This window comes from Eptesicus fuscus, chromosome 18, assembly GCF_027574615.1.
Source record: "Eptesicus fuscus isolate TK198812 chromosome 18, DD_ASM_mEF_20220401, whole genome shotgun sequence".
NCBI classification, from domain to species: Eukaryota; Metazoa; Chordata; class Mammalia; order Chiroptera; family Vespertilionidae; genus Eptesicus; species Eptesicus fuscus.
This window is the reverse complement of record NC_072490.1, coordinates 29,409,922-29,430,443: the sequence shown is the minus strand read 5'-3', so window position 1 is coordinate 29,430,443 and position 20,522 is coordinate 29,409,922. Positions and strand designations below refer to the sequence as shown.

Here is a 20,522-nt window from a genome sequence, read left to right as displayed (position 1 = left end):
ACAGCATTGATGGACCTGGAAAACATTATACCAAGTTAAATAAGCCAATTCCACATGATCTCATTTGTGGAATCTAATGAGCAGAATGAAGTGACCAACAAAAAGACCTGAAGCGTGGAGGCATGGAACAGACTGCTGACATACCTTGATGTGGGGTTGAGGGGATAAGAAGAGATAAACCAAAGAACTTACATACTTATGGGAATAGCCCATGGACATAGGCAATAAAGTAGTGAAGACATGGGGTGGGGTAGAGACTGGGAGGTTGGGGGTAAAGGAAAAGGGGAGATATCTATAATACTATCAATAATAAAAAGTTTATTTTTTTTAATTTAATAAATCTTTATTGTTCAGATTATTACAATTGTTTCTCCTTCTTCCCCCATATCTCCCCTCCACCTGGTTCCCACCCCACCCTCTGCCCTTACATTCCCCCCACTGTCCTCATCCATAAGTGTACGATTTTTGTCCAGTCTCTTCCTGCACTCCCCATACACCTTTCCCCCTGAGAATTATCAGTCCACTCCCTTTCTATGCCCCTGATTCTTTTATAGTCACCAGTTTATTCTGTTCCTCAGATTTTGAATTCACTTGATTTTTAGTTTCACTTGTTGATAGATATGTATTTGTTCATAATTTTCATCTTTACTTTTTTCTTTTTCCTCTTCTTAAAGAATACTTTTCAGCATTTCATATAATACTGGTTTGGTGGTGATGAACTCCTTTAGTGTGCTGCGCCAGCACAGCCAAGGGTTCGGCGAGCCTGAGCAGGGGCGACGAAGGATGGAGAAATGATAGACAAAGAGAAAAAGCTGGGTCTAGGTGGATCTTCTGTGCCTTGCTGAGGCCACAGAACAGATCCAGACTGCAAAGCTGAGGCTTTATTTATAATCAGGGACAAACAAGGTAATCTACAATGTTGTTGTAAGTTTCACTTGTTTTGGCAGCACTTGCTGCCCCTCCCACAGCCCACTGGCTACCCAGGAAAGATCTAGGGAGCAGTCACAAGATCAAGCTTAATTATGCTTAGAGGACTGTGCCCTCCAAGCTGGGACTTGTTTGCGACTTTGCCAGCAGGTCAGTCCGAGGCTTAACCCTATAACCGCTTCCTACATCTCGCCCTTTCTTTTAAATTTAAGCTACTAATAATGGAAGTTAAATTTAAACATCAAGAACAAATTTCTGACTATTAAAACATTAACAAAACAATGCCAATGCAAAACCCAATAACAAAACAATGCCAATGCAAAATATAGACATGGCTATTAATAAAACAATGCCAATACAATACAACAATAATGCCAATGCAACACAACAATAATGCCAGTGCAACACAACAATAATGAAATCAAACTACAGTAACATTTTCCTACTAAATGAAAGTTTCTTTTGCTGATTTGCTCAAGAGTCCTCGGACTTGGCTGTGCAAGTTTGCAGAAGACTAGCAGCTAACCAATGCTAGCATGGCCAGAAACATGGTTGAGGGAGTACCTTCTACTTCTGCTTTTCTGCCGTCTGCTGGGCCTCAGTTGTTAACTTCTTCAGCTGACCCCATGTTGGCACGTCGGTCTCTTGCATAGCCTTCATCATCTTCCTTTTCCGCTTTGCTGTCATCGGGGCAACTTTCAGTCTTTTGAACGATGGGACAAGGAGCTTCTTTGGGTCCATTGTGGTGATGCACGTAATGCTCTAGCACCCAAATTGGCTGCGCTGCTCCTTCTGGAAAGATACAAACACAACCTCTTCCCCACATCGTTACTGGATCTAGTCCAAACCACTGTCCAGTTAGTGCATCCTTCCATCGGGCTAACCCTGTCCCGTGGAAGCTATTGTACAGGAGGTCCGATGCCTTTCGGCTGCTGTATGACCCTCTGCATCGCAATTCAAAAAATTGAAAGTATAAAGAACATGACTGCGTTTGTTTTGAGGTGACACATAACATCCGTCTCCTTTCTGTTTTAGTAATACCTTAATTGGAGAATGAGCCAAATATAGCCATTCAACAACTCCTGGAGCTTGCCAAATGACCCCAGTGGGTGTATGTGTCGTAGGGAAAATTAAAACCTGTAAGGAAAGGGAGTAATCAATTCTAGTAAGTTGTGCTGAACGTAAGGCATCCTCAACTTTATATAATGTTGTCTGGCTTCCTCTGTCAAGCAGTGTGGGGATGACGGAGATGAATCTCCCCTTAGTATATGAAATAAAGGGCTTAAGTCAGCAGTGGTTAATTTTAAAGCAGGTCAAACCCAGTTAATATCTCCTAATAATTTTTGTAAGTCATCTAATGTAAGTAAAGTGTCAGTCTGAATTTGCAATTTCTGAGGTTTTATTGTTTTTCCCTCAATAATGCTGCCAAGATAAGAAAAAGGAAATGTCCTTTGAACCTTTTCAGGTGCTATGCATAATCCAGCACAATGCAGAGAATCCTGCATTATAAGAGATATTTAGTTACTTCATTTTTCCCTTCTTAGAGGAAAAAACCTTCATAACATTTAAAATATATTTATTAATTTTTATTTGATAAGGCTTTCCATGCATTTTCAAGTATATTAGTTCTGTTAAATTGAAAAAGATTTCCTTTAAGAAGAGAGAATTTCTTGTATTACTCCGTCAAGAATCATCTCTGTCAAAGCCTTGAAATTTTAACATGGAAAAAACCCATCAAACAAACATCTATATATGATTTAAATATAATAATACCTTTTATAATTATCTTAAGATATCAATTAGATCTTAAACTAGTTTTTGCATAGAAAAATTTTGGTTGGGATCACAGAATTAATCCTCTTTTATAATTAGACCAATAATAAGCAACTTATTTTGAATTCCTAATTATTAGGAAAACACAACATTTTATTTTCTCAAAAATAAGTTCTTATACTTTAGGCATTTAATTACCACAACTATATAATTTCTCCCAATTTAACTTGCACTTTGAACTTTTAAAGCTGGCAGGTCAAATATATTTAGCATTTCCTAGATTAATAACACTTTACATTTTTAAGAAAAATACAAGAAATAATCAATTAGTAGCTTCAGTTCTGTCCTCTAGGTTTTTTATGAGGCAAATTTAAATTTTACTTTTTATTTGCCAGTGGCTCTGGAAAACCAGGTTTGGAGACTCAAATCCAGTTCCAGTTATTTTAAGGCATTTACTTTGGATAAATTCTATAACAGAATTTACTGGTTTTCTTGAAGGCCTTAAAAGTTAACTTTTTAACAAGGTTCATTAGCATTTTGAAAATTACTTTTTATTATGGAAATGCGAATACTGTTGCTGGAATTAGCTTGAATTTCTTTGGAGAAGACTTTTTCGCTGTTTTTCCTAGGAAAGAAAAAAAAAACAGTTCTGGGTTTTTCATTTTCTATAGCTTTTGCAGAGAGATTCCAGCTTAAGACAATCTAAATGTCCAAAATCGGATTATGCACGCATTCTGTCTTACAGCTATGTTCTCTCCCCACCAGCACAGAAATTCCAGACACATATCTAAATTTTTAAGACTTTTTCATGGCGAAAAAGGAAATTTTAAATTAGCCTACTGAAAGAGTGTGCTTCCATATTGGATCGCCCCATGTTTCCCTTCCCCCACATCCTGCTTACTTTGGGGGAAGTTTCAGCAACAGATATTAATTTTTTTCTTTCTTTTTTGCTTTCTGAAGTAATAACTAATCACCCAATTTGGCCAAGATTTGCACTTCCCTGCCACCACATTCCTCCACTACCCTACTGAAGTGGGCTCTAGGCAGTCCCGAATCAGGGACCACAGACTGAAAGCAGAGGCAGGCATTTCCTCTGGACCTTCAGCTATATAATGATCGCGAAGTTGTTTTCCTACCTTCTCCCATGCCTCTATATTTACCTTTCCTTCCTCAGAAAACCATGGGCAGGTTTTACTTACAAAATCCAAAAACTCGAAAAGCTGTTCATACCTCACAGAACAGCCCCTTGCTTGGAGCATAGCCTTAAGCATGGATACGCATACATTCTTTCCCTGCGATCCTGAATTTCCCATATTTTGCACCTAGTCTAGTACAGTACCCCTTCCTTACTGCGTGCGCACACCTTAAGGGACTCCTTTCGCCTGACAATTGAAGTTCCCTCACACTCAGGTCCGCATTGAGTACCACTGGGGCCGAACTCAGCCCCACGTTGGGCGCCACTTGTGCCGCGCCAGCACAGCCAAGGGTTCGGCGAGCCTGAGCAGGGGCGACGAAGGATGGAGAAATGATAGACAAAGAGAAAAAGCTGGGTCTAGGTGGATCTTCTGTGCCTTGCTGAGGCCACAGAACAAATCCAGACTGCAAAGCTGAGGCTTTATTTATAATCAGGGACAAACAAGGTAATCTACAATGTTGTAAGTTTCACTTGTTTTTGCAGCACTTGCTTCCCCTCCCACAGCCCACTAGCTACCCAGGAAAGATCTAGGGAGCAGTTACAACATCAAGCTTAATTATGCTTAGAGGACTGTGCCCTCCAAGCTGGGACTTGTTTGCGACTTTGCCAGCAGGTCAGTCCGAGGCTTAACCCTATAACCGCTTCCTACACTTTAGCTTTTTCTTATCTGTGAAGCTCTTTATCCTCCTTCAATCCTGAATGATAACTTTGCTGGATAGAGTAATATTGGTTGTAGGTTCTTGCTGTTCATCACTTTGAATATTTCTTGCCACTCCCGTCTGGCCTGCATAGTTTCTGTTGAGAAATCAGCTGACAATCGTATGGGTGCTCCCTTGTAGGTAATTAACTGTTTTTCTCTTGCTGCTTTTAATATTCTCTCTTTGTCTTTTGCTCTTCTCATTTTAATTATAATGTGTCTAGGTGTGGTCCTCTTTGGATTCCTTTTGTTTGGGGTTCTGTGCGCTTCCTGGACTTGTAAGTCTATTTCACCAGGTGGGGGAAGTTTTCTGTCATTATTTCTTCAAATAGGTTTTCAGTATCTTGCTCTCTCTCTTCTTCTGGCACCCCCATAATTTGGATGTTGGTATGCTTGAAGTTGTCCCAGAGGCTTCTTACACTATCTTCATATTTTTGGATCCTTTTTGCTTTTTGCTTTTCCGGTTGGGTGTTTTTTGCTTGGCCCTGGTATCTTCAGTTTATTTTCCTTCTACAATTGAAACTTTGTAGCCTGGAGCGGAGCCAAGCCTGGGGCTCCCTCCGAGGCTGGCCAGCAGCCATTTGTGTTGGGTTTATAATTGAAACTTTGTTGCCTTAAGCGGGTGGGCCTGGCCAGGGTGTGCGAAAAGTTTTGCTTCCCCTGTTGCCGGCGGCAACCCTGGCCTGCTCTCTCAAGCTCCATTCTGCCGCCATTTGTTTGAATTTGTTTACCTTCTATAATTGAAACTTTGTAGCTTGAATGGAGGCTTAGGCCTGGCAAGGGCAGGCGGAAAGCTTGGCTTCCTCTGTTACCTAGGAAACCTTGCTCTCTGTGGCTGTAGCCATCTCGGTTTGGGTTAATTTGCATACTCGCTCTGGATGGTGGGCGTGGTCAATTTGCATATTTGTCTATTATTAGATAGGATATCAGCTGGTCAAAATAGGATTGCAGATATTGTTGAACGTGTGACCTGCCTGCCAAAGTGATCATGGGTACCAGTCATTGATTTTTCAGAAGTATTGCTTCATTCTTTTTATGGATTAAGGAGATATATTACTGTATATACATACTGGAAATAGAAGGTACTGTGCAGAGATGGCACTTTAAGTTAACACTTTGAGTCTCACCTGCCACCTCAACTTCAAACAAAAATTAAATATGACTGTACATATACACTGCCAGATCTAACTCTACTAGCTTATAGGGAATATGGAAAATAGAAGAGTGTTTTGTTTGACTAGATCCTCTTGATATTATCCAAGTTGAGAATGCGGGAAATTGTACAAACCAAATGAACCAGTCCTTCAACAAATAAATGGTATTTAATAAGAACAGGTGTATACAAAAACAATTTAAAATACTGAAACTGAAAAAACATATTGGATTATATTTAATGAACAAGACATACGTTAGACTGTTAAAGAGACAATTAGTAAATTAGAATATAATACTGAGGAATTTACCCAGGCACAGAATAAGGGATAAAAGATAAGGAATGACATTTCTGATACATGGCAGGTAGAAGAGGCTTCATATAGGATTTACTAGTATATAGGATTTCAAACTGAGAGAAGTATTGGAAAGAAGTAGTATTAATGTGATAACTTAAATTTTACAAATTTAGTTTAAAAAATAGAATTTTTAGATTGGAAAGACTTAGTGAGTATTGATAAGTCAAGAAAAAATATTCTACATCTATACATAGTCAAAATGCAAAACATCAAAGATCATGAGGGCCCTGGCCAGGCGGTTCAGTTGGTTCGAGTGTCATCCTGTACCAAAAACATTGTGGGTTTGAATCCCCGTAAGGGCGTGTACGGAGGCAGCCATCAATGATTCTCTCTCACATCCATGTCTGTCTCTCTCTCTCTCCCTCTCCCTCTCCTTCTACCTCTCTCTCTCTTTCCCCCTCCCTCCTGCCCTCTCTTCCCCTCTCCCCTCTCCACTTGCCTCCCCCTTCCTTTCTCTCTAAAATCAGTTTTTAAAAATAAAAACATTTTCAGGTGAGAATTTAAATTTTTAAAAAAGTTCATGAGAAAGGCATAAAAGCAACCAAAAAAGAAAGACTGTTATTTTAGTGATGGTAAAAGAATTTAAAAATTATTAGGCCATAAGAACAAGCTTAATGGAAGAAGAGATAACAGGAAAGATTTCATTTTTAGATGATGAAAAGTGGATGTCTTATTTTCTAGTTGAGTTTTTCACCTTTTTATGCTATAGGGAAACATTTCAGAATCATGTTTTCAGAGCTCTTCTTATAAAGACCATGATATAATTTATTCTGAGCAAATTGTCATTCTGTTATTTTAATCTTTTTATTTCCTAACATATTATCTTTTTTAAAAATATATTTTTATTGATTTCAGCGAGGAAGGGAGAGGAAGAGAGTGATAGAAACATAAATGATGAGAGAGAATCATTGATCGGCTGCCTCCTGCACTCCCCACACTGAGGATTGAGCCTGCAACCCAGGCATGTGCCTGAACTGGAATCGAACCGTGATTTCTTGATTCATAGGTCAACGCTCTACCATTGATCCGCACCAACCAGGCCTAACATTTTATCTTTGACCTAACCTGTTGGGTCAAATTGATAGTTAAAATATGAATATTAATTGAAAATATTTTTATTTGAGTGTTTATATATCTTTAACATTCAGTTTTTAATCTTATATCTAAAATTCTGTTTCTAGTAAGATTAAGAAATAATATATGGTAGCATTTGCCATGCCACCTGCTTTGTATGAGACTCCTGTGGTACAATACCTTTCTATGTATTTTGTCACTATTATGACTAACTAGAGGCCCAGTGCACGAATTCATGCATTGGTGGGGTCCCTAGGCCTAGCCGGAGATCAGGGCCAATTAGGGCCATCTTGCCCAGTCCCAACTAGGGCCAGGCCAATCAGGACCTGCTGGCCGGGGGTAGGTCGAGGAGAAGGACCATGGGAGGTTGGCTGGCCAGGGTAGGGGAAGGGAACGCAGGAGGTTGGCTGTGGGAGCGCACTAACCACCAGGGGGCAGCTCCTGCATTGAGCATCTTCCCCCTAGTGGTCAGTGCACGTCATAGCGACTGGTCGACCAGTCGTAAAGGTCACTTAGGCTTTTATATGTATAGGATAATACAACAAAAATGAAATGAAAAATATTTCGTTTTATAAATGTATTAAATTTCTAATGCATTTTAAATAGCTCTGATCATTCTGAAATAATGAAATGAAATATATGGATTTAATTGGCAAACAGGAGAGTTTCCATTTTTTGTCTGTACTTAAATATTACTACCTCTCAGAAGCCTTTTTTGACCACTTTTACTCCCCTCCATCATTTTACATGCTTGTTTGTTTCTTGTACTGCTCAATACTAACATTTAACACTCTCTTAAAATAACATATATTTTAATCATCTTTATTCAAGTTATAATTTTTATTCTTAAGTTCTTGTTACAGTCTAATAAAGGATACAATATGACTTTTCAGTAACTCCTTCAGCTGTTTCTTTCTCCCCTAGGCTATTTCCAAAAGAAAAAGTTCTCTATAGTTGTTCTATTTGGAAAATGTAATTTCTGTAGCCAAATATTAGTGACAAAATTGGTTGAGGCATGAATCATTGTGTGCTACAATTTAGATAGTGAACCTTCTTGAAACTGGTAATTATTTCTCACTCTAGAGCTCTCATGAGAATCCTTGTATGTGAGAGATAATTGTAAGTGTCAAAACAGCCCTATTAGCCAAGAGTTATTCTCTGAAATTTATATTGTGTCATTTGAATTTAGTCCACTTTCTTACTAGAAAAACACCTGTGAAGGGTACTACAAGAAACATTTAATTAAAATTCATTAAAGTTAAATTTATTTTTGTTGTAAGCAGAAAATATTTAAATTCCATCTTCCAAGAAAGTAATGCAAAATGAAAGCTTAAATCCAGATATTAAAGGTTCATGTCTCCTAAAAAAAAAGACATATTAACTGTGAGGATCAGTAAATTACTTTTTTCATATAAATGAACATTATTCTTTTATGCTCTAAAACTAGAGGCCCGGTGCACGAAATTCGTGCACGGGGGGGGGGGGGTGCAGCGGGGAGGGTGTCCCTCAGCCTGGCCTGCACCCTCTCCAATCTGGGACCCCTCGTGGGATAACCAGCAGTTGGACATCCCTCTCACAATTCAGATCTGCTGGCTCCTAACCACTTGCCTGCCTGCCTGATTGCCCCTAACTGCTTCTGCCTGCCAGCCTGATTGTCCCTAACTGCTCCCCTGCTGGCTTGATTGCCCCTAACCACCTCTGCCTCAGCCCACACCTGGTACCCAGGATTCCCTCCTCCAGCCGACCACAGGCACCCGGGATCCAGGCTTCCCTCCCTCTGGTCAGCCATAGGTGCCCAGGCTGGCTGCAGCCTCAGGGGATGGTGGGCAGGTGGCTTTGCCTGTGCTGCAGCTGCAAGTGCTGGCGCCCAGGACCGCAGGGTGGGCGGCTTCTCTCTCCCAGGCCACAGCCAGCCACAGGTGCTGGTGCCCGGGACTGCGGGGTGGACAGCTTCTCCATCTACCAGGCTGTAGCCAGCTTCAGGTGCTGGCACCTGGACCGCAGGCGGGTGGCTTCTCCATCTTCCCTCGGATGCAGTGGGGGCAGCTTCTCCGTCTGGCTGCGGCCTGGGATCATAGAGCAGGTGGCTTCTTCATCTCCCGGGCTGCAGCCAGTCTCAGGTACTGGGGCCCGGTTTCTCCATCTCCCCCAAGACATGGGGCGGGTGGACATGGGGTGGGCGGCTTCTCCAGCTGGCTGCAGCCTGGGATCACTGGGCAGGCGGCTTCTTCGTCTCCCAGGTCGCATCCACCCTCAGGCGCTGGCACCCAGTTTCTTGTCTCCCCCAGGACGTGGGGTGGGCGGCTTCTCCAGCTGGCTCTGGCTTGGGATCACGGGGCAGGCGGCGGCTTCATCTCCCAGGTCGCAGCCAGCCTCAGGCGCTGGGGCCCGGTTTCTCAGTGTCCCCCAGGACATGGGCAAGCAGACCTGAGGTTTCTGCTGCTGGCTGAGGCCTGGGATCACAGGGCAGATGGCTTCTTCATCTCCCGGGCTGCAGCCAGCCTCAGGCACTGGCACCCGGTTTCTTGTCTCCCCCAGGACGTGGGGTGAATGGCTTCTCCAGCTGGCTGAGGCCTGGGATCACGGGGCAGGTGGCTTCTTGGTCTCCGTGGCTGCAGCCAGCCTCAGGCGCTGGGGCCCGGTTTCTCCATCTCCCCAGGACGTGGGGCAGGCGGACGTGAGGCTTCTGAGGCTGGCTGCAGCCTGGGATCATGGTGCAGGCGGCTTCTTGGTCTCTGTGGCTGCAACCAGCCTCAGGCACTGACGCCTGACTTCTCCGACTCCCACAGGCCCGAAGAGGCTGGGGGGCGGGGCTGCCGCCATGGTTTCAGTTTAATTTGCATACTCACTCTGATTGGCTGGTGGGTGTGGCTTATGAGTGTAGCAGAGTGCTGATTTGCATATTACTCTTTTATTAGATAGGATAGCATGAACAGCAAAAGATTTTGCCCCAGAATTATTCTTTTCTAGTTAGTTTTATTTCTTTGTCTTTGTTTTTTAGTTTTATTTCTTTGAATTTTTAAGTAAAGTGTATCCTGACTTCGTTTTTAATTATTAATTTCAAGTCTTCAATACCAGAATGCTATGAAAATTAAACTTTGTTATGATTGTCTTAAACCTTCCATCTTGTCTTACTTTTTTGCTCCCTACTTTAATCTTTGCTTTGGAAACTCCCAGATATCTGCAGCTAAACAATACCTTTCTAAATGGAGCGAGGCCACTGGAAATGAAGATTAAGTTGCTAAAAATAAATTTTATATGAAGACCGAGGATTGGAGGACTTATCTGCATGAGAAAAATATCTGTACTATCAAAAGTTATACTATAGTTAAGTCAGGGAATGTTTAGAAATACACTGAAGTTTTACTTATACTTCATCTACTTAAATAGAATGTTAGTTCCTAGAGGTCAAGAAAGCTGTTAAAATGTTGGTGGTGCATACAGAAAAGAGCCGTGTTCCAAGGCTTTTCAGAAATCTAGTAGGCAAGATAAAAAGGTATTAGAAATTAGACTTAGAGATGGTTATAAAAAATATTATGAAAAAGGTTTTCCTACTGATATAAAGCTAAACCTTTACATTCTCTAGCCTTAGGAATTAACCACCCATAATCTCAATATCATTGGTAATGGTAATGCCAATGGTAATGAATGAGCTAGGTATATGTGAAGCTACCATGCTTAGTCGTCACTATAGTTTTAATTAGTGTGCCATACCTATTTATCTTGTTCTCAGTCTGAGCTTCTGAAATTGTGTGATAAAAAGAGTAGCCTAGTTTTTTGTGTCTTGGTTTTTTTGTTGTTTGTCTAGAATTAATTTTTTAAAGGTAATAGAGTACAGCAGAGAATAAGTCCAGTGGATCTCTGGGTGATGACTGCTGAATAGGACTGAGAAAGCTAATAAAATGTTGTGATTTGGGTGTTTAGAGGTTGTATTTTGTTTTTCGGAGGGGGGCTGTTTTATTTTTGCTGCTGTTATTTTGTTGTTGTTGTTTTTATTTGGACAGCCAGTAGAAGACAAAGTACATCAATTTGCACTTTACAAAAATGGAAATTTATATTAAATAGTAGAACAATACCAAGTGATAGACAAGGATGTGTGAAGCATTGATTTATGAAGAAATTGGTTAATACTAATAAAACTGAAAATGTGTACTCTTTCTCACCTAGTAATTTCACTTCTCAGGTACTATAAAAACAGTGCCTTACAGACTTAGTTGACCATGTCCTACATCATGTACACAGTCTTCCACGAAAAAAAGCTTAGTGCCTTGCCACATGTGAATTGTTTTAATATTTTCTATCCTAAATACTTTTATATTTTTGTTACCATTCAGTTTATTTCATAATGTGCCCATAGGTAGTGATGCACTGCTTGAGAAACACTACTCTAGGGAAACTCACACATGTGCACAGGAGACTATCTAAGAATATTCATGGCATTCATTGTTAATAAAGCAAAAACTTAGAAACAACTCAGATGTGTGTCAGTGAGAGAATGTGTAAATAACTTATAAAATATTTGTAGAAAGGGTCACTAAACGTTAGTTAAAATTAATATATTGGAACTGGAGCTCTGTGAATCAGTATGTATGTCAAAACATACTTTGGCCCTGATTGGGTGTCTTTGTTGGTTGGAGCATTGTCCCATACACCAAAAGGTTGCAGATTCAATTCTCAGTCAGGGCACATACCTAGGTTGTGGATTCGATCCCTGGTTGGGAGACAACCAATCGATGTTTCTCTCTCTCTCTCCCTTCCTCTAAAATACTTCCTCAGGTGAGGATTAAAAAAAAAAACAAAAACCTGTCCAATTTTTGAAAAAGCAAATTGGAGAGGGTATCTATAGGATATTAATTATGTAAAGTTTCAAATACATAAAATAGTACATAAAAAGTTAAAGCATGAAGATACAAATGAGAATGATAGTCATTGAATCAAGAATAGTAATTTATTCTTGGGGAGGGAATTGCATCAGTAAGAGGTATATAGTAAGCATTGAGCTAAGTTAAGAACTAAAATACTACAGTTGAAATATTTTTATTGTCTCTATAACTTTTATATCTGAAATTTTTCATATTTTGAAAATAATAAATGTCCTTGAGCCATTTATGTTCAGTATTATAATGGTTTAAGAACATGATTTTGCAATTGTAGTAAAGCTACTTTTTATACACTATTGTCTATATAATAAAAGGCTAATATGCAAATTGTCCCCTTGACCAGAAGTTCGACCAGGGGGCGGGGCCAGCCCACCAACTGCCTACGGCCCCTCCCCCAGCTGGCACCGCCCCCTATTGCCCCTGTCCACCCAGATCAGGGTGGGCCCACCGGACCCCACCCATGTACAAGTTCATGCACCAGGCGTTTAGTTGTCTATAAAGGACTAGGTTGATGGCACTTAAAAAATTATAATAGTAAACAGGGAAGGTTTAGTAGGTGCCAGGCACAGTTTTTAAGTGTTACTTTTATTAGTGATTTAATTCTCACAATAACTCTGTGAGCTCCAAGTACAGTTATTATCCCTATTTTACAGATGATGAAATCTAAGAAAGAGGATGTAACTTACCTAAAGCCACACAGCTAGTAAATAGCAGAGCCAGGATTTGAACTCAGGATGTCATGCTCCAGAGCCTGTATCATTAGCCTCTATGCTATAGAATCTCTCCATGAAGAAAAGGTATTAACAACAACAAATAATACAGGAAAACTAAAGATTGTGATTAGTAGTGTAGCTTTGAAAGTTTCTCACATTTTTATTTTGAAGGAATGACAGGGACTTAGAAGTAACTGAGATTAATTAGAGCAAAAAATGAAATATTAGAATGCCAATACCCATTTTGTCACAAAAACAGCAACTAAGAAAAACTCCTTAGTTAATATTAAAATTTCAGGTAAATTATTGCCAAATTAAATAATTAATAGATGATTGATTTATGTTAATTGGATAATTTAAACTTATCTTAAATTTTTAAGTTACATGATAAATCAGAAGCTTTGACGATCAATCTACAAAAGAAAGTTGGGATTCACTTTATTGTGTTTAGTATGATTTTTTTTTTTTCTTAGCCAGAGCTAATAACCTGTTGAAAGATTAGGTAAATATATGAACATTGTATTTGCTCATGATTCACAGATTTGAGAGGAGGAAGATTTCAGGATATTATATTGGATGCTTATAGTGAGGTGAAGCCATCTGGGCATGGAACCTAGAAACCTGACTTTTGGGGTTGGTTCCACCACCACTTCAAAGTGTAGTCACCAATGTTGTTTCCATTGTGACTAAATGTAAATTCTGTCCTGTGCAATTACATTAAGGTTTTGGGTTTTGCAAAATAGCATACGTTTTCAAATAGTATTTGCTTCTGCAATTTTGCCTCTTAGATATATTAGTTTGTGTCTTTGTCATAAAAATCACTTTCATTTATTTTATTACATGGGTGCCAGTTTAGAAAGATTAACAGCTATTTAGAGCAACAATTTTTTAGTTCTACATTATTCTGTATTTGGATGTTGGTACTCTGATTTCCTCAGAAGATTTTAACATGTTTGTTGATTTCGTAATAGTTGTGAGGCTTTCAGAAAACTCCAAGTGCCTAGTTCAATGGATACATGAACTGAAATAAGATGATTTCCAGAAGCATTATTTTTTAGTGTGGTATTGGTAGTTTTTATTCTACAGGAGGCATATTAAAGAATAGAAGATACTCAAGTTGGAGGCCTGCAGATGTTAAATACAGTATTATGAATAATGTTAGTATTTATTGCTTTCTGAAAATGAGTACTGAGTATGTTCTGGCTTTTCATATTATTCAGGTTTTTGTTTCTTTTTTCCTTCCTTCTCTAGTGATGCTATTGCTGAGATTAGAGCCATTTGTATTGAAGAAATTGGAGTATGGATGAAAATGTATAGTGATGCCTTCCTAAATGACAGTTACCTAAAATATGTTGGTTGGACTCTTCATGACAGGGTAAGTTACTCTGTTCCAGGCTTTGATAGAAGGTATGCTTGTCTTATTGCTGGCAATATTTATAATAGTGTGGAAATCTAAGATGATACAGCAAAATAACTATTCACTTCATGGCTATGATAAAATTTGAGACATCAGCCCATGTATGAAAACCCTTCTTAATTAGTTGTAATGCTGTCTAAAACCAAAATTGAGCCCGGCTGGTGTGGCTCAGTTGTTGACGATCGACCTATGAACCAGGAGGTCATGGTTCAATTCCAGGTCAGGGCACATGCCCAGGTTGCAGGGGTGCATGCTCAATCCCCGGTGGCAGCCGATCAGTGTTTCTCTCTCATCATTGTTTCTATCTCTCTCACCCTTCCTCTCTGAAATCAATAAATATGTGTATGTTTTTAATTTGACAATCTGTTACATATAAAATTTTAAGAGAATATATTATCCCAAGAAGCTAATTATAATCTTTTTCTAATTTGGAATCAAAAGAAATTCCTTGTTTTCCTTAAAATGTAAGAACTAAATAAGCTTTCTCAGAGTTGAATAAATTTTTTTGGATTCTAGGATATTTGATCTGAAAATGTATTTCTATTAGAAAAGGCTCTGACTTTAGAAGGAACCCCACATTATTTTCTGACATTGTTGATTAGGAATGTGGACACAGCTTAGCTGTGTGACCCTGCCTCGGGGTTTGTGACAAGTCTACAGTCAAGGTGTTGGCCAGGGTTTGCAGTCATTTCCAAGCTTGAAAGGGTCAGATTCTGCCTCAGGTCCTTGCTAGCTGTTGGCAAACTTCCTTTCCTTGCCAAGCAGGTCTCTCCATAAGGCAACTCATCACATGACAGCTATCTTCCCCAGAGTCAGCAAGGGACTTCAGCAGCTTCCATTTCATTCAGCCACAATCCCCACTGGTTTTTACAGCCCCAAGTTACAGGGATTTCTCTTCCCTGCTCTGGAACCCTGGCCTGGTGTAAGGCTGGGACCCCCTGCTTCTCCCGGGAGGCCTTGGAGATATACCGCCCAATTAAAAAAACACCCAGTTCAAAACATTTCACCCCTCCTACCAATCTCAGTGTGTTTTCTTCCTTACTTCTGTAGTTGTAGGACTTCCAGTCAGCCAGATTTCAGGCGGTTCTGAATGATGGTTCTGTATTTTACTTGTAATTTTTATGTGGTTGTGGGAGGCAGCGAGTACTGGCATTTACCTACACCACCATCTTGGTTCTCCCCAATGATTTATTTTTTAAATTGCATGTAGTAAGTATTAGCAAATACATTTTGAAAACCACAAAATTATATAAATTATAATAATATAAGGTCCCAAGGAAGTTTTGCAGGCTGTTTTTGCTGTAAGAGAGAGTTCAGTATATGAAGATCCTCACAAGTTGATTTCTCAGCTTCAGAATTGCTAATTTTTAATGGATGATTAAAAGGGGTCCTTTTCCCCTACCTCATTTGAAGGAAAATTTTGTTAGCACATAGTGATTTTTTTCCTGAATATTTATCTTCCCTAGCAATTGCTTTTCTCTTCACTAATAAATTCCAAGCTTGATTCTGTGTTTTCTTTGTCTAAAGTCCTGTATTTTATTCCCCACCACTGTCATACCAGTTTTCCTTCTCCCCCACCTCCCTTATAGAGTATCCTACTGAATTTAAATAACAATCACCAGTTTTAACAGAATTTATGTGTGACCACAAATTCTGGGAATAATACTGATTTGATATGATTTATCAAAAGACAAAAAACTATCATTTTAAAATCAGTAAACTGCATTTGTTTGTAGAAATCCTCTGTCCAGATAAAGGAAAAGGTGAGTTTCTCTTGTATGGTGTTGATAAAATCACGTAAGGAGTACTGTTTTTAGTAGAATGACTTTATAATCTCCTACAATTTCCAATTACATTATTTAGACTTGGTGTTAATATTAAATAATGCCTTCTAAACTTTACTTTTTTAGCATTCCCACTTTAATCTCCTTGTCCTTTTTATTTTTTTCCTGTGAAGAGTATAGTCATTTGCTTCTTTACTTTTAGTATGGTTGAAACTGCTCATTCTGTACAATATGGCTTCTGCATTCAGACTCATCCTGTGCCTTTTCAAATGAGCTAATAAAACTTGTCCTTTTTTAAAAAATATGTTTTTGTGAGTTTTTTTTAGAGATGAAGGGAGAGAAAGTAATTTCCATTGGCTGCCTCCTTCATGCCCCCTACTGGGGATGCAGCCAGAAACCCCAGCATATGCCTTGACCACCATGTGTGCTGACCTGGAATCTAACTGGAGGCCTCTCAGTCCATGGGATGACGCTCAACCAACTGAGCCACACTGGCCAAGGTTTAATTATTTATTTTTTTATTTTTTTATTTTAGAAAGAAAAAGGAGGAAGGGGGAGAGAGAGAGAAACATCAATTTATTGTTCCATTTATTTATGCATTCATTAGTTCTTTATTATATGTGCCCTGGCTGGGGGTTGAATCTGCAACATTGGCATATGGGGATGACGCTCTAACAATCTGAGCTACCCAGTAGGGACTGTCTTTTTTTTAAGATTACATTTTAAATATATTTTTATTGATTTCAGAGAGGAAGGGAGAGAGAGAGAGAAACATCAAGGATGAGAGAGAATCATGGATCGGCTGCCTCCTGCATGCCCCCTACTGGGGAGGGGATCGAGCCCGCAACCCGGGCATGTGCCCTTGACCGGAATCGAACCCGGGACCCTTCAGTCCGCAGGCCGACGCTCTATCCACTGAGCCAAACCGGCTAGGGCTAAGATTACATTTTAAATATCAGTTGCATTTTTTCCAGTTTTATTGAGATAAAATTGACATAGAATATTGTATTAGTTTTAAGTGTACAATGTAATAGTTTGATATCCCTTCTGTCTTGATTTCATAATTTTTGAGGTTATAACTCAGCCTACCCTCTAAATAAGACAGACTTCTTTTAAATATTGCCAGTTAATGTAAGTTTTATAGTATATGTTTTAGTCAGTGGAAAGACACTAACAAGTAAATGAGTTATTAGAGATTATCTTTCTGTTGACTAAAATTTACATCTAAATTTCTACCCAATTGTTTAGTTCTGTGACTATTTCATCTGGCATGGAATAAATCTAATTTATATACAGCTAAAGTAATCTCTGTGTTCTGGACTAAATATCTTAATCTTTTTTTGTATTTATGCTCATGACACTAGGTTGCCTTTCTCTATCCTTTCCATTTTGTCTGTACTGCTCTGTACTGTTTTTATTTTTAACTTGTGTAAAATTTTTCTGCTGCCTTCTTGCATAGGCTTGATTTCCATATCAAAATCTTTTAGTGCTTGGGTGGCATCTATTTTCAGTTAGTCCTCTTATTTGTTTTGAATCATTTCAGATTCTGTTTTTCTTAAGTTCACCAAAACCTTTCTAGCTCTGTATATGTCAAGTAAATGACATCTGTTGCCTGTCACCAGAAGTAGAAGTTCCAACACTTTTGCATCTTGACATTGGGGCTGCCAAGGAAAACACAACACAGTGAAGCAGTGGATGGAACAGTGCTTTACTCACATAGAGAAGGGGCAAAGCAAGATCAGCTTCAGTAGTGTGTGTCAGTCCACCATGGCCAACTGTCCCTCCCAGGAGTCAACTCAGGGCAGCCTTCCCTCAGGGGACAGATTTATTAGTAGTGTTGGCCAGATGCCATATGGCACACAGGCTTAAGCAGAACAAAAGAACAAATATTGAATCTGAAACAGGAAAGGTATTACCACACAAGGTGATAAATCCAGCACGGGCTGTGAGGACTTTATCTCTTGATAAGAGAGTGCTCCAGGCCCAAGACCTATTATGCAGTCAGAGAGTGCGGTGGGGGGGGAGGGGGGGGATTCAAAAGACTTCATGCAGAAGACTGTCAACATTCCACTCCCCACTCCTACTCAGCTACTGAATGGCAGATAAAGTATATCAAATCCTGCGGGACCATCACCCACCTCAAACTTGGAGGTGGAGTTGTGTCTACCTGGGCCCTGGACAACCTACGGTATATGTACATGGATTGCTCATAGAGCCTTTCTGTCATTTGGAGGCAGCACTTTACTAGGGTAATTAGGAGAACCAGATCTAGGAGGAAGATCAGGCTTCCTTGGAAGATGGTGTTTGCCAAGCACCCCAAATGCCTGGATTAAGACAACTAAAGGTCAAAAAGTGAGAGGGAAATGCTGAAACTGTACAGCTGATAACCATCCCCCCTAAGCATAGATATTTACCAGCTCAGTTTTTTAAGTTCCTCGAATTGTTAATGTACTAGTATATGCAGCAAGACATTCTGGCAATAACACAAACACCACCTTGTTCTGCCAGCAGATTTATTTGATTACCCATCACTACCTTGACTGGTGAATTTTAGTGAGTCTTGTTTGTCTTGGATGGCTGGGCAATAGTGTTAGCTGTTCTGCCATGGTTGTACACTATTTTTTCTAGCCCCTCTATACCTATACCTGGTATTTGAATTTGGACAACAGGATGAAACCAGGGGTTAGTTTATCTTCCCAGGAGGGTATTGTGAGCCACTCTGTGGTGAGTTAGCAAAATGAGTTCTTTCTAGTGTCTGTGAAGTTGCTCACTTGGACTGTGAGCCCTATAACTCTTTGGGCAACAAAATCCTTCCCCTGGAGGCTGACATTTTGTTGCCCATTTTGGGGGTCCATAGAGAAAATATATAACCCAGAGGGGTGCAGGTGACACCTTTCAGGGACTTGTTCTCATAATGCTGACTAGATCAGTCATATACAATCTCAGCTTGCTTTTGCCACATGGTTGCAGAGAGAGAAAAGTTACAACCAGAGCTTCCAGGTTCAAAATGCCACTATATATAGATCAGTAATAATCATTCTGGTCGTTTCTGACACATTATAGGTAATACTAAAGCAAGGTCCTTCAGAGAATGACTGCATCTGGACCTGTATCAAAAGGGTCACCTGACAATTTGAGGGAGGTCTGAGTAGCATTTTTTGTCTCCTCTCACTACAGTTATCCTGATTTTTGTCAGGGTATTTTATCACAATAGAAACTTCTATAGGAGTGAAAAGAGGAAAGATGAATGTTCCCACACCCCTCTCATTCCATGAACCTCCTGAGGCCAGGATATCTCATCTACTACTTGTGGAGCTGGCTGCCTGGACATTGCAACCCAGACTGCCTGTCCCAATCCTAATGCTACCTCTGTGGGCCCCCACTGCTCTTGTTGCTTAACCCAGACTTTTTGGCCAGTCTATGTAGGGAGGTCACATCTTGCATAAACTCTACATGTCCAAGTGGCATCCATCTGATGAGAAGAGCCAAATGATCCTAGCACCACTAGAAGGACCCTAGCACACTAGTGTTCCTTCATTTTATCCACCAGTTAAGTATCCCATAAAACAGAAGTGCCCAAAGGGAATATCATATTTTGATTAGAGTCAAGGAGCACTGTCTGGGGTGCTGCAGCAGCTGGAACTGCAAGCTACTCGAGATGTACACTCCAAGAGGAAAAATGAAAAAGAATGATTTGTATACTTAGAGTGGGATTTCATGGGGCACAGCCTAAACACACAGCTGCCAACTCCACTCCCATCCCATCCAAGCTCAATATTTTCTAACATGTGCTGCAATACCATGTTTTCCATGGCTGTCTTTAGTAATAGCCATACAGGCCTAGTTTGATGGGGGTACACAGATCTGTTAGCAGGGTGTCTTGGTTCATTTCTTTAATCTTTCGTTTTTGTTTAGTTGCTGTTAATTTGTACAGTGGCTCCATTGACATGCGAGTGATAGGATGCATGCAAAGTTCACATTCCATGAGAGTGTGCTCATTGTTGTCTTGTTTGGAGAGTGAAGGATGTTTCTTAGTCAGAGTGAAGTCCATGGGGTCTCCCAAAATTATGACCAGAATAGGAATATTATAGCCTGAGTACTATTAATGCTTAGTGAGGCATCATCTGTGCCCAGGGCTAGGAGGTAAGAAGTTCAATGTAAATCTGCCAGTCCCTTGGTTAAATGTGTCCTGATTCTCCATTCTGGATGACTTGAGTACATTGACAACAATTACAAGAGTTCCATGCGTGTGTTGTTGTTTTTAAGGCATTTTCCATGAGTATCTACATGAATGACATATTTTTTCTGCCTAGGCAGTAAGGTGCTACCATAGTTTTTTTCCCCATGTGGAGGATACCCTTAATTGTTTAATCTTTTAGCTGCCGTTCTCCTCACCAGGGGCATTGGCAACAGCCATGAGTTGGTGAAAATGTATCAAGACATGTTGGTAGGGGTGGCCTGCACCACCATCACCACATTTTGGAGCTTGGCCCATTAGTTGAAATGTCCACATCTGGTCACAGTGAAAAGATGGCCCGATGACAGCTGCCA

At 40.0% G+C, this 20,522-nt stretch overlaps 1 protein-coding gene across 1 annotated transcript in view; it reads left to right on the top strand.

Annotated features, from left to right (window-relative positions):
• Positions 1-20,522, top strand: part of STAG1 (stromal antigen 1) — a 331,873-nt gene that overhangs the window by 207,537 nt on the left and 103,814 nt on the right. Inside the window, exon 10 of the mRNA XM_008152885.3 lies at positions 14,022-14,145. Within this exon, the coding sequence (XP_008151107.1) occupies positions 14,022-14,145 (124 nt within the window). The remainder of the gene's footprint in view (positions 1-14,021; positions 14,146-20,522) is intronic.